This window comes from Propithecus coquereli, unplaced genomic scaffold, assembly GCF_000956105.1.
Source record: "Propithecus coquereli isolate 6110/MARCELLA unplaced genomic scaffold, Pcoq_1.0 Scaffold218, whole genome shotgun sequence".
Lineage (NCBI taxonomy): Eukaryota > Metazoa > Chordata > Mammalia > Primates > Indriidae > Propithecus > Propithecus coquereli.
This window is the reverse complement of record NW_012146967.1, coordinates 2,557,058-2,571,771: the sequence shown is the minus strand read 5'-3', so window position 1 is coordinate 2,571,771 and position 14,714 is coordinate 2,557,058. Positions and strand designations below refer to the sequence as shown.

The following is a 14,714-nucleotide window of genomic DNA, read 5'->3' as shown; positions in this document are numbered from 1 at the left end:
TGCCAAGACCCATGGTCAAGGCCACTGACTTCTGCTCCAGCCCTAGAGAGAAAAGGAAGCCAACTGTCCGAGACAAAAGTCAATACTGTGACCTTTTCTTCTGGGATAGTGCATGTACCCTGGCGTCTCCCCTCGCCTCTGCTCACTTGGACAAGGCCCAGCCGGTCAGGGGCCACACTTGCCTACAGATGTCCTCCTCCCCTCTGCTGTCTCTTCCCACTAGTGACCTCATCTCTAGTTCAGATGCATCCACAACGAACATCTGACTGCTTTGGATATGGTCTGGGACTCCAGCCAGTGATGGCCTCCCAAATCTCAGACCTCAGAGAAAACACAAAACCTGAGTTGCACAGTGGACGTATGGAGTCACAGGGGTGGGGACAGTGGCTCCCAAGCTGTGGCAGAAGGTCCGAGACACATTGCACCTCAGCCAGGCTACCAACCATATCCCTGATGGTGTACCGTCAGCTCTCTTCAAGGCAGTTAATCTCACCTCTCTCCCAGTTGTTTCTGACTACTAGGAACAGCTCATCTTCATGGTCCAGAGGGGAAAAAATAAGGATAATAGCTAATATTTAATGTTCACTTACTGTAACACAAGTATTGTACTAAATAGGTTATTTCATTTAATCCTGCCCACAACTTTATTAGGTGGGTATATTATTGTTCCATTTTACAGATGCAGAAACTGAGGCCCAGAGAGGTAAGTAACTTGCCTAAGGTCACACGGAGAGTAGGTGGTCCAGCCAGGATTTGAACCCAGGCAGTTAAGCAAGTCCTGTGCTCCTCACCACTGTGCTCTGTGTGCTTTCTGGCTAAGCAGAAGCCAGGGCACGGACTTAATCCCCCGGTGGGAGCCATGCTCCAGTGGAGAAGCCTGATAAGGACTCTCATTTGGACAGACAACCAACAGTTTTAAAAACCAAACCCATCGTTACTTCTCCTGCATTGTCCTTGTGCTGTATTTGTCAAAAGCATCCCTAGCTACACGCTCTTCCAAGATAGAAACTTCAGAGTCAATTTTTAACACAAAAATTTGGTGAGGGGACAAGGCAGTACACGCACATGCTACAAAACCCAACAGCCAATCATGTTTCCCTGGCACCTCTGTCCTTCAATGTTATGGGATAGGGTCTTTGCAGATGTCGTCGAGACGAGGTCAGTAAGGTGGGCCCTAATCTAGTGTGATTGCTGTCCTTCTAAGAAGATGGAAATTCGGACACAGACACAGCGGGCAGAAGGCGTGAAGGCGGAGGCAGAGACCAGAGCGATGCTGCCACAAGCCAAGGAATGCCTGCAGCAACCAGAAGCTGGAAAAGACAAGCAAGTGTCCTCCGCTGAAGGCTTCAGAGGGAGCATGGCCCTGTGGACGTCTTGATTTTGGAGTTTCAGCCTCCTGAACTGTAAGACAATAAATGTCTGTTGTTTTGAGCTACCCAGTCTGTTACCGCAGCCTTAGGAAACTGATACACCTGCTTTCCAATCCCCCTCCTTGGAGACACCTCTGTTACTGGTTTCTTGTCCATCCTTCCAGAGACAGCCTAAGCGCGTGTGGCAAATACACGTATTTCACACGGGGCCGACACTGACGCCTTATACGCTGCTCTGTATGGAGTTTTTTCAGTTGAGAACACCCCAGGGCCATTTTTTATTGTGGTAAGATATACTTAACACCAAATTTATCATTTTAACCACCTTTCAGTGTACAGGTCTATGGTTTAGGTATCTTCGCACTGTTGTGCGACCATCCCCGCCATCCATCCCACCTGAGACTCTGTACCCATTGAACACTGCTCCCCGTCCCTGCGCCTGGCCCACTCCCTCACCCCTGCGTTCATCACTGAGTCCTGCCGCTCGTCCCTCCACTGTTGCTCTCGCATCCTTCCCCGTCTCTCTGTCCTCGTCCTCGCCGCTTCCGCCTTTGTCCCGCTGTCAGAGTCTCGCCTGGATCGCTGGACGCCAGGCTGCCCTGCCCAAGCCCACCTCAGCCCATCGTCCACACCAAGCAGCCCCTCTTTCTAAAATAGAGACCTCACGTCATTTCCCTGCTTTAAAATCTGTGACGGCTCCTACCTCCCGCAGGAGATGGCCGAAGTTCTTCGGCATGGCACAAAAGACCCTCCGGCGGCTGAGAGTGGCCCCACTTTCGGCTCTTGTCCAGGGCCTGGTGCGGGCCTGGCCCACATCAGGTGTTCCGTGTTCGTTGAATCCTTTGCTCTCTCTGCCTGAATCCTTGTGTTTCCTCCAACACGCTTTCCCACCTTGAGGCCTTCGCATGCGCGGTTCCCTCTGTGTGGACGTATTTCTCTAATGCCTCCCCCGCTCCCCTCTCTTCCCCTTCTCCACCAGAGACGTCTGTTCATTCTTTGGGATTCATATCAAATGGTGCGTCTGCAGGGAGGTCATTCCTAGCTCCCTCAAACCTAGATCACTACTGACCTCTACGAGAGCAGTCGCCACGTTCTCCTGTAATTTCTTGTACCTCTCTGCCCACCTCCCACCCAGCCAAGCACAGAGCAGGCGGCCACCCGGTAGGTGCTCCGTATGTTTGCTGGGTGCAAGGCTGTCTCTCGCTAGCCTGGCTCCTCGAGCAGGCCCGGTGGCCTGTCCCTGACTCTGTTAGGCGAGGACAGTTGAGCCCCAGAGCGGCTCTCCAGAGATCAGGGAGAGGGCAGTTTTTTGTTTTCCAGGAGGTGCTAATGCATTGACATCGGCATGGGGGAGGCAGCAGCTCCAACTGGGTCACGCTGGGCTGCAGCGTGGAGTTTAATGTCTGCTGGAGGTGAAGAAGGGGCAGGCAGCCCAGCCGGAGAGTCCATGGGGAGCTGCAGGATTTGTCCAGGGCTAGGGAAGGACAAGGACACTCAAGGGGAGAGGAGAGAGCAGCTCCTGACTCTGTGAGAGGCTGGGGCGCTTTCCAGGGCCCCACAGAGCCACACGCCGGGCCCAGGTGCTCAGCCTCTGCAGGTGACCTTGTGAGGGAGAGAATGGGGAGGCCCAAGGTCTGAATTCAGGGGTTGGTGCAGACACAACTTAGGAAAATGGCTCCAGATCTGCTCTCCCCTCCACTCCAGCCAGTTTATCCATAAGGCCCTTGCCCCGTAAGATACCAGGCATTCCTTTCAAGCAGGAGCATGACACTGTCCCTTTCCCTGCAAGGTCCCCAGGTGCTCTCTGAACCCCTGATCGAGGTGTCCCTCCCTCCTCAATTCCTTTCTACCCACGCACAGTTCCACTTTCTTTGCGACACTCATACTCTATGAAACTTTCTTGCTGAGTTGTTCACTATTGTTTACAGTCTTCGTCTCCCCAGCGGCATGCAAGTCCTGGGGACCCCCAAGTCCAGCACAAGATCTGGTACCATACAGGTCCAGGGAAGGAGCGGGTGGTACCTTCTGACACCAGGGTTGAAATTTCCCTTACCTGAATCATTCTCTTCCCAAAGGGCCACAGATGTTATCCTGTGTGGGCCCAGCAGGCCACCGGCACCCCGTACATGTTTGGTAAATGAACCTGAACTTCCAGCTGTCATTACAGGGCTGCATTTCGAGAAAGGTGCTGTTGTAGCTCAACCTTTGCCTTAGAATCCGGTTTGGCCCACACCGGATAAGTAACAAAACCTGCCAGCCTCAAAAGGTGCCCAGGGGACGTGAGAAGGGTTGGAAGTTAGCAGGTCAGAGAGTGGTGCAATTTGTTAAATTCATCCCTGACCCCTACAGCAGTTCCCAAGCCCACGAAGCAGGTGGCATTCCCATCTTTACAGAGGATGAACCAAGCCCTGTGAGATGGGGGAGGGGACTTGCCCAAGGTGACCTGCTAGAAACCAGCAGACCTAGACGAGAGCCTCTGTGGGGGGATTGGCACTTAGTAGGTGCCCAATAAATATAACAGAAGAAGGCAAAAAGGGAATGACCCAGGTCTCCCAGGTCCCATTCTAATACTCTTCGCACCTTACCACCCCTGAACTTTTCCATTCTGGGACAGCTCAAAATCTGGTTTGTATTTTAGAAACACTTGCAAAAAGATTAACCATTGCCTGGAATGAGCTCATGGTTCCAGCAGCCCCCAAATCCTGTTGATAGGTACCACTTCTCGGCTGCCAGAGGACTTGAGAACACCTCCAACTACCTTTATTTTCATGCAGCCTTTACTCCAGAGCAGAAAAACTACCTCTTACAAACATGAAGAAAACAACAGTATTTACTCTTTGTATTTCTGAAATGTTCCAAAACCAATAATTAAGAAAACACATGAACCCTGTTAAGATGTATTAACTGCTCTTTCCTTTCCTTCCACTGCCCAACACCCCTTCCCAAAGGACAAGAAAAAGAAAAGGCAGAATTCACCAGCTTTAGATGATCTGATACTTTAATTAAGGAAGAATAAATGGGTCACCAATGCCAGCATAGGAATGCGGCTTCATGGAATGGTATTCCCTTTAGAATAAACCTGATCACCATGGTGAGGCTTTCCTGTAGCTGCATAAAGACAAAAGCAAATCTCTGGCAGCTTTGGATCAAGGTCACTCTGAAAATCAATGGCAGTACTAGCATCGGACCTGGGAATCCTTGACTCTGGTCATTCTGTCCCAGCTGGTATCCAGGCTGCCTCCCACCAGGAAACCTCGGCCAGCTGGTAGGTAATTATATGTGTTAATAGTCACTGACACTCCGGCCCCTGACACCATGTCCCAGGTTCCTGCATTTGTTAGAATGCCAGACTGCCCTCACCTTTCTAGGGCTGTTTACTTAGAGAAGGAAGCTCCGCTCTGATTGATTCAGAAGTAGGTGCCCACCTGGAAACTTTTAAGATGAACATCTGGGACAGCAGAGAGGTAAGGAGACTGTATTTTCACCTCATTTGCCAAGTTCTAGACCCGTTCTAGCTCACGGCAGCTGTGTGACCTTGGGCATATCCCACAACCTCGTTGAGCCTCAGCCTTCTCATCTGTAAAATGGGATAACAAAGGCAGCCTTGCACATTTGTTGGGGACAGCTATATACACACTGCAAGAACTGTGCACGTAGGACCCTGGTGTCTATTTGTTGGATGTCTGAATGGATAAAACTTCTTTGATCCTGTTACTACAAAGTGGACACAGGAATTCCCACTTCATGTCACCTTAAATGAAATTGGGAAATATACGTGCAGATGTATCTATATGTTGGTTAGACTGAAAAATAAATACTCTTTTTAAAAGAACTGGTTTATCTTTTCATGTACTGAATTTTTTCTAGTTATTGGAGCTTGTAAATCTTACATTTATTATTTAGGAAAGCTAACTGAATACTCTAGTTTTCTCTTTGAAGATGATTTCCAAATTTGATGAACATTTAGCTGGAACAATGAATTAAGTATATTTTCTTTACATGAATCATCATTCAGGAGACAAATGAGTCAAGAATGCAGAGATGAGTGACTAAAAAGAGCCCAGGGACTCAAATGCAACTGACTTCCTCTGCTCCCCTGTGCATTTCAGCCGGCATGCATATCACACTCACATCCCGAATGGCACGGCAGAGGCTTCACACCGGACAGATGCTGAGATTGAAATCCTTGGTGTGACTGTCAGAATGACATATATGTGGTCACCGGACCATGCAGTAAAATGTCTGTGCTAGAGGAGGGGCACAGAGCTGGACAGTGGCCCCTGAGGCTTGTGTTCAGTCTATGGACTTGTGGACATGAACAGAGCCATCTGGAAGAGGATCATCAGCATCCACTGGGAGGGCTTGTCTAGGTCTAGGGTGAGGGACCAGAAAAATGACACATGGTTGTAACTGTGGGTGTCTGGGTTTGCTATCTGGCTTACAACTCTGTCACTATCTCTGTGTTGTTGGCAGAATTACCTGATCTTGCTGGGCCTTGATTTCCTCCTCTGTAAAATGGGGCAGCACGACTTTTTTGGATAACAATATTTGTTAAGAGGCTCATAAGAGAAAGTGTTAAAGGCCTTCCAAAATTATAAAGCAATACCTGAGTGGGAGCCTCCACTATTATTTCAGGGGTAGTAGAGGCGTGGGGATTCTTGCTAAAAATGACCACTTGGTGGGCACTTATTTCCTTTCAGGCATTGTTCGTATAGTCCTCCCTAGCAACGGGAGGCAGGAGAGTCCAGTGGGCAGAGGCTGGTCTATGGAGTAGGAGCCCCAAGGATCTCTTCCCTGGCATCTCCACCTATAAGCAGTCCCACCAATGGCTTCCTAACCTGTAAAATGGGAATGATGCTAACCTCATGAGGCTGTTGCAGAGATTAAAGGAGACAAGTAATGAATGCAAATCTCTTGTTGCAATTGATACTGAGCACATAGTAGGTGCTCAGTAAATGGCCACTCCCTAGCTTCTCCCTGAGACCTGCTGTTATTCTAGGTGACAAGGTGTAAAAGCATGGTAGCATAGCCAGAAACTGCCTAAACAGAAACCTGAAGGCAGAAGAGCTTAGTGGTTAGAACTCTGGTCCCAGGGCTCTAGTTTGCCTGAATTCATATCCTGACTCTGCCATTTACTAGTCCTGCGACCTTGGCCATGTCACTTAACCTATCTGTGCCTCAGTTTCCTTATCTTTTAAGTGGGTATAATAACAGTACCCACTTCATAGGGTTTTGGGAATATTAGATATTAATCCACGTGAATCACTTAGAATGGTGCCTACCATGTGGTAAGCACTCAGCAAATGCTAGCAGTCGTGACTGATCAGCCCCTGCGTGTCCCTGGGCCAGGGGCAGCTCTGGGCCTTCGGTGGGCTGTGTTTTATACGGCCAACCCTCCATTTCCTCGCAGAACCCCAAGCAGACCCTGGAAGAACAGCAATCTCTGCAGCCCTGGCTGCGTGACTGGGTTAGATGAACTGTGAGGGAGGGCAGTTTCTCATCAGGTGGGAGGGAGGGGCTTTGGAAACGATGACGATGACACCTGGAACACAGCTGGGGGGTGGTTTCAGGAAAGTGCATTTTCTCTCTCTCACACACACCCCCCACTGGTTTCTGTGCTTTTCACATTTAGAGGCAGGTTGTGACTCACCTGAGTGAATGAATTGGTTCTTTTGCTTTGGATTACAGTGAGCCCCCATGCACGGGGTCCCTGAGCGGACCCATGAGTGATTCCCACCTCGATGGAGAGCCCTGGATACAGGCGTGAGGGATGCAGGGGGACCTCTCCATCCTCGTGCGTGTGGTCAAGCGGAGGCACTCTCTTACCCAGCCAGGAATTTTACTCTGCAAGGCCGGGTTAGAAAACTACAGGAAATCGTATGTTCCTGGGGTGGGGGAGGGGCGGGGAGGGAGAGGACGCGAACGCGACTAGAAAGGCAAGAACGGAACAGCCAGCGAGGAGACACACCCATATCCTGTAATCTAAGAATGAGGCCCTCCCCCGCCAGCCTGGCTGCCCTCCTCTTTCATCCCGGAGCTCCCGGGACCTGCTTATTGTTAAGCCCGAGTGTGCCATTCAAACCCGGGGCGCCACCGCAGGGAGTCGGAGCGCTGGGCGCCGCCGCCCGCAGGACTCGGATCGGAGCGGTGGTGGCAGCAGCCCGGCCCGCCCCGGCCGCCCCCGGCCCCTACCTGAGCTGGCGCGGCTCGCAGTCCACGCCGGGCAGCAGCAGCCGGGCCGCCTGGCGGACGTCGTCGCTGTCCATGGAGAAGCTGCGGCGGTGGCCGGCGTGCGCCACGGCCACCCGGATCCACTCCATCAGCGGCGGCAGCACGAGGAAGGGCCTGCAGCGGGCGGAGGGAGCAAGACGCGCGGTTAGGGCGGCCCTGGCGCGGGGGCTGCCGGCTCGGCCCCACCCCCTGCCCGGGGACCCCTGGCCTCCTCCCCCCCCCAGCCCACCCCGCTTTCCCTGGAGACCCTGCCTCTGAATCCCGGAGTCGCGGGAGAGCCTCTGGAGACATCCAGACCTCACCGGTGACCCCAAGGCAGGCTCTCTTGAATCTTTGGGCCTCAGTTTCCTCATCTGTAACGCGGGGGATACTGCGACTATGACAAGATACGCGGTAACTATCCGTAAATATCATCCCCCTCAGCGATCATGTGCACTCAGAGATGACTCACTGAAAGCACCAAGCACAGGGGCTGGAGCGGTGGAAAACCAATAAACTCTGGTGTTACTACCAGTTGGGGCTCCTTGATTCTGGGCCCAAGCCTAAGTGTCCTTTCACTCTCCCTGCACACCCTCAGCAGGGTCCCGGCCGTCTTTCTGGAGCGTTCCCTGGCCTTAGCTCTGCCCAGGCACCATGCGGCCAAAAGGCTTCAGCACCTGGAAAAGGCATAAGGACAGCCAAGTCAACAGCCAGCCTTCCCGGAGAGCCAGGCTGGGCAGTGGCCCAGTAGCAGCCAGCAAAGACATGCTCTTGGGACCTTGGTCACACCCCTGAAACTCTGGGAGACTCAGGTTCCTCTGCTGCTAATGAAACCATCCTAGGCTGTTGCAAGCTTGTTGCAGGCATTCACTGAAACAATGCCTACGACTGAACACAACTTTCTAAGTGTGATACATTTGTGGCATCTTGCTATTTCTTCCAGTGATCATAAACTCTGTCGTGATGTTAGCATTACTGGGAGGGCTTTTGAAAAATTCTGGTTTAACTGGCCTAGGGTGGGACTGGACATTGGTAGTTTTTAAAACCTCCCCATGTGAGTTTAATGTGCATCAGAACTATCTGGAAGGCTTAAAACACAGATTGCTGAGCCTCACCCGCAGAGTTTCTGATTCAGTAGATCAGGGGAAGTACCCAACAATTGTATTTCTAACCAGTTCCTGACACTGATGAAGTTGGTCTGGGGACCACACTCCAAATTCTACTCTAATCAGGAGAGGGCCTGGGAATCACCTGGCAGGGGCTGGGAAGAGGTGTTAAAATGCAGATTCCCTGGCCTTATCTCTAGAGATGCTGATTGTGTCAAGTCCAAGAATTTTTTGTTTTGTTTTCAGAAGAAGGAAAGAGGAGTTTATTACTTTGCCAGCAAAGGAGGAGGATGGAGACTACTGTCTGAAAAATGCCATCGTCCTCATAATAAGCAGAAATACAGAGCTTTTAAAGGGTGGGTTCTCAGCTTCCCAAGAATATAATTTTAACAAGCATTTAGGTGGACCAAGGACCACACTTTGAGAAATGCACTATGTAGATCCAAAATGTTTCCTACCATTCAGCAGGTGCAAGTGAAGCAAGTGGGGTCTCTTGGGTACAAAATGAAAGGAGGCCAGGTTGTGCAAATATGTTCTAGGCACCTCTCTTGCCTCCCCCAGTCCTGGGGCTGCCATTCGGTCCAGCACAGCTGCCATGGCATTGAGAAGAGGGGTACAAGCAGGTCGGTTTGCAAGGTGGCTGACCACCCTGTAGAATGCAGATGTCACGAGCTTCCCACAAAGTTTTTGGCAGCAGGTGCCAGTTCTCCTAGAGTCAGACCTATTTATCTGATGTTCACAATATTCAACAGCTCAGCCTTTTACATTTGTTTCTGTTAATCTCATTCATGATCTCATCTGAATACTTAGGACCAACCTTCAAGCTAGTTATGATTATACCCATTTTATAGATCAGGAGAATGAGGTTTATCCAGGTTAAGTATCATGCCCTGGATCACAAGGTTAGCCAGCATGAGAGCTGGGAATCAGACCCAAGTTATCTGACTGCAGAGCCATGTGCCATAACCCCACAGGATACTGATGTTTTCTGGTCCAACTTCCCAGCATGCACCTGTTGGCCCAGGGAGCTGATGTGGTCATGGACCCTGGGTGGCATGCCAAGTTCATCCTGCTCATGCAGCTCAGTCCCCGGTCTCTGAGGACTTCAGCCCTTTAAAAACCCGCACCCCACTTAACCCTCAAACCACAGTTCAAACCCATCCCACGTGGACCCCTTCCCTTGTGGACCCCACCCCAGAGGACTCCTCGGGCCTTACCCGCTGGCCCTGCAGGTGCCCCCTTGGAGTGTAAGGTCCACGAGGGCACAAATCTGGGACTGCTTTGTTTACGGCTCTGGCTTCAGCTCCAAGACAGTGCCTGCCAGACTGCAGGCACTTAATAAATATTTGTTCATGACACAGACTAAGATTTACCAATTTCTTACTGGGTGAAACTGATAAAATTAAATTTCTGGACCTGTGGACTTCCCTGTGGGGCAGATTCCCGGGGAATTTCTGCCTGAATCAGCCTGCTACTTCGGCTGTCTCCCTCGTTCTCGCATTCTCTCCATCACCTAAACTGAATCAGGCGCTCAATAAACACACACTGACTCGAAATTGAATTGGATTCTACTGGCTCAGGTGAGCAGAACCTATTTTTGTCACTGTGCCTCCATCACTGTTGGACACCAGCCTGAAAGGCCGGGAGAACTCTCCAATGGGTTGTTTTCCAGAGGTGCCCCCTGCTGTCATTCCTTTGCTCAGTGGCCCCAAGCACAGCCCACAGCCGTAGTCCCTGGGGGGAGGTGGGAGACGGGGAGGCTGCGTCTGCATCACAGAGCTGCCCTTGGGCCTGTGCCTTTCATGTTAGATGGCAAGCGAGGCCCAGGGCACACAGCCAGTGCCCGGTGAATACCTAAGAGGAGCAAAAAGAGGCTCGTCTGCCTTCCAAATAACACCTTTACCAAGGCAGCTGGCAAGCCCCAGAATAAGAAACCTTGAACCCCAGGATTCCAACCTCTCCTGGAATTTTCTATGTACCTATTCTCTCTTTTCGACATTGCCTTCTTTTCATCACTCTGACCTTAATAGTTTATAAGCTCGTGAATTCTTTGCCAGCAACTCATTTAAAAATCTTCTTATCTTGTCTACTCAGAGGGGGGAAAATAGTATTTTTTGTGATATTTTCTTTGGAGTGGAGCTGGGAAAGGATTCTAGGGCCTTATGCCAAGGAGAGGGTAGAGAATGCTGAGCAGAAAAATACTGTATTCTCCTTGTATATTTTTTAAGAGAACAGTGTTGCACTGGCTACCTACTTTATGCTGAAGTTGTTTACAGTGATTAAAGGCTAGAAAAAGCTTGAGGAGCTCATGGTTTAGTGAAATGGTTCTTAGACTTTGTTGAACACCAGAATCACATGGGAAGCTTGTTCAAATGCCATGATTTTACACCAGAGTTTTGGTTTAGTAGGTTTAGGGGTGGGGCCTGGGCATCTGCATTCCAAATAAGCTCCCTCGGGAATTCTGGAGCCAGCCAGGGTTGTTAACCCCTGACTGGGTGGCCTGAGATGAACTGAGGAGGCAGACATCAATGCAAACAGGATCGCGGCCTTCTGAATCTTCGCTGTGGTGTCAGGAGAGGCATGTGGGGTGGGACCAGAGGCTCTGGAAGGGAAGAGAAAGCCTAGATAGGCTTCTTTCGAGGTCAAGCCTGCACGTTTCAGCTCAGGAAGGCTGTTGAGCCCCGATTCAAGTAGAAGATGGGGAACATAAATGCATGTGGCCTTTCTCCTAAATGGTGAAAAGAGAGTTGGTGATGCGGGTGACCACCTGGGATTGAAAGTCTGGCCAGGCATGGTGGTGCACACCTGTAGTCCCAGCTACTCAGGAGGCTGAGGCAGGAGGATCATTTGAGCCCAGGAGTTTGAAGTTGCTGTGAGCTACGACTCCAGCCTGGGCGACAGAATGAGACCCTGTCTCAAAACAAAACAAAAAAAAAAGAGTTTGGTTGGGAGTTTGGGTACTAAAGAGGATGTTACAGTATATGAGAAAAGCCTGAATTCCAGTTCAGGATGTGCCAGTCACTCACTGTAGGACTCTGGCCCATAAATGTTTTGGCCCTTGGTGTCTTCATCTGTAAAGCAGGGTGGGTTTGGATCAGATGGTCTCTTTCAGGGGTCAGCAAACCTTTTTGTAAAGGGCGAGCTAGTAAGTATGTTAGGCTTTATGGGCCATATGGTCTCTGTTGCTACTACTCAACTCTGCTGTCGTAGTGAAAACACAGCCAGAGATGAAACACAATGAATGAACTTGGCTGTGTTCCAACAAAACTTTAATTGCAAAATCAGATGGTAGATCAGAGTTCACTGACATTGGTCTGTTTGGTTCTCCAATTCTAATATTCTTTGATTCTACTGGAAAATGCAGTTGCCTGGGGGCTCAGGAATGGTCCAGTGTTTGGCCAGGGAAGATGGGGAGTAGACCTTGAAGGTCCCAGTGATGGGGACAGACAGCTTTGGGGAGATTAGAAGATAGGGCCCTCCTACAAAGAGGTCATGGTTGGATTTGGGGAATGCTGAGCCACAGGCATGTCCAGAGCAGTATCTTAAAAGATAAAACTCAAGACCTGGCCATGGCTGCATACCTGATGAAGTGTCATCTATTAATGTCACTTATTCCTCTAATGATCCTTTGAGAGTGCCCAGATTCCAGGCATGCTTCCAGGGACTGGGGATATCGTGGCGAACAGGACTCGCCAGGCCCCTGCTCTCACAGAGCTGACAGTCTAAGAGGCTAAGAGGGAGACAGATAAGAAACACATAAACCAACAAGTGATAATGCAACGACGAATGGTGATCAGTGGCAGGGTGCTGGGATAAAGAGTGTTGAGGCGGGGTGCTGGGAAGGCCTCTCTGAGGATGTGACAAAACCTCAAAGATGTGAAGAACTAGGCCGTGTGTCAATGTGTGTGTAGGGCGATGGGCATTCCAGACAGCAGGAACAGACTGTGCAAAGGCCCTGAGGCAGACTCAGAGCCCCCAGGAGAAAACAGCCCCGCCCACGCCTTGATTTCTTCCCGGTGAAACTGATTTCCGACTTCTGGCCTCCAGAGCTGTGAGAGAATAAATGTGTTGTTTGAACCCCCCTTGTTGGTGGTGATTGTTACAGCAGCCGCAGGGAACTAACAGTCCTGAAGCCGGGGGCACCAAGGGGCACTGAGGGTGAGGCCGGAGACGTGGTGGTTAAGAACGTGGGGTGCGTGTTAAACCCAGGAATGAGGACGGCCCTGCGCTCTGCGTCTCACACATGGCACTGCCTTGTTCCTGGGGCCAGAGACAATGCTTGGTGGTCTGGTCTGAATTGCGTTCCCCCAAAGTCACGTGTTGAAGCCCTGACCCCCGGTACTCAGAATGTGCCTGTATTTGGAGAGAGCGCCTTGGAAGAGGTAATTAAGTTAAAATGAGGCCATTAGGGTGGGCCCTGACCCACCATGACTGCTGTCCTCCTAAGAAGAGGGGATGAGGACACAGATGCCAAGGTCGTGCATGCACAGAGGGGCCACCATGTGAAGCGGCAGCAAGAGGGTGGCCGTCTGCAAGCCCAGGAGAGAGGCCTCAGAGGACACCAACCCTGCCCACAGCTCGATCTGGGACTTCCAGCCTCCAGAACAGTGAGAAAATAAATTTCTGTTGTTTGAGCCACCAAGTCTGTGGCATTTTGTTATGGCAGCCCCAGCAAACTGACACACCTGTGGTTTGACATTTTGAAGAACACTTGAGCAAAGGGTCCCCAAACCAAGAAATCCTACCCTTGAGGTTTCAGTCTTCAGTAGAGGGACTTCAAATGGGAGCTTGACCTCTTTAGAGACCTGATTGTTTGGGGTTCATTTCCTTCAAACTAGTGATAATAGAGGATGAGGTCAGAGCCATTTGGAAGCAGTACAGTGGTTACAAGCATGGGCTTGGAGAGAGCTTGACCAGGAACTGGATTCCAGCTCTACCTTCTGGCTGTGTGACCTTGAGCAAGGTATTTCAATTGTCACACCTCAGGTCTCTCATTAGGAAAACGGGGATAGCAATGGTAGCCACTTCAGCGGGTGTGATTGGCTGAATAATGACCCCCCCCACAAAGCTGTCCGCATCCAAATCCCTGAAACCTGTGAATGAGCATTGCTTTATCTGGCGAAATGGACTTTGCACATGTGATTAAGAATCTTGAGAAGATTATACCAAATTATCCAGGTGGGCCCTGAATGCATCGATGAGGGTCCCTATAAGAGGGAGGATGACGTCAAAGGAGGAAGTAGGGGGCGTATAGAAGCAAAACGCTGCAGTAATGAGAGGAAGGGGCCACGAGCCAAGGAATGCAGGAAGCTCCGGAAGCTGGGATAGGCAAGGAAACGGATCCTCCCCGGAGCCTGCAGAAGGAACCAGCCCTGCCCACACCTTGACGTTAGCGCAGTGAGGCTGATGTTAGACTTCTGGCCTCCAGAAGAGAATAATTTAAGAGAATAATTTTGGGTTGTGTTAAGCCTCCATGTTTGTGGTAATTTTTTGCAACAGCCGCAGGGAACAAATACAGAGGGTTATTGTAGGAATTGAACAGGCTGATGTCCACAGTAGCCTAGTGCCTGGTATCAAGAAAGTGCTCAGTAAATGGTTGCTGTTACGATCATCATCACCAATGTTGTTTTTAGCGTCACTCAACCTTCTCTGCCAGGTGGAGGAGAAGGCTGTGCACACAGACTGACATGGAGGGATGCTCCTGCCTTGTGTATTCAAAGAGATGCAAACCTCTGCAGTTGCTACCGACTTTCCTTTACAAACTGTGTGGCCCTGACTTTTCGTCTTTGTTGCTTGTTGAGTGTTTTTTAGGCTAGAGAGAAACGTAGATGTTTGTGGTTTAGGATGCTCATAATTCCAGAGATACAGCGAGTGAAGGAAAAGCAGCTAAATTGATAGTAGACAATATCCGGTGCTGGTTTCTATAGCAATGTCGTTGTAATCTCACTGTATCTGTGGGCGCCAAGGCCAGGAAGATGGCAGAGGTATGAGGTGGCTGTGGCTGGTTACTATGGCGACAGCCCTACTG

General features: G+C 50.5%; 1 protein-coding gene across 2 annotated transcripts in view; it reads right to left on the bottom strand.

Annotated features, from left to right (window-relative positions):
• BTBD11 (BTB (POZ) domain containing 11) overlaps positions 1–14,714 on the bottom strand; it is a 289,580-nt gene that overhangs the window by 56,429 nt on the left and 218,437 nt on the right. The window contains exons 1-2 of one of the 2 annotated variants that reach the window (XM_012644709.1): positions 7,854–7,954; positions 7,563–7,715 (exon numbers count right to left, since the gene is read on the bottom strand). In XM_012644709.1, the coding sequence (XP_012500163.1) occupies positions 7,563–7,715; positions 7,854–7,954 (254 nt within the window). Of the gene's footprint in view, positions 1–7,562; positions 7,716–7,853; positions 7,955–14,714 lie in introns of those variants that run through there. The other variant, XM_012644708.1, reaches the window with a different exon arrangement.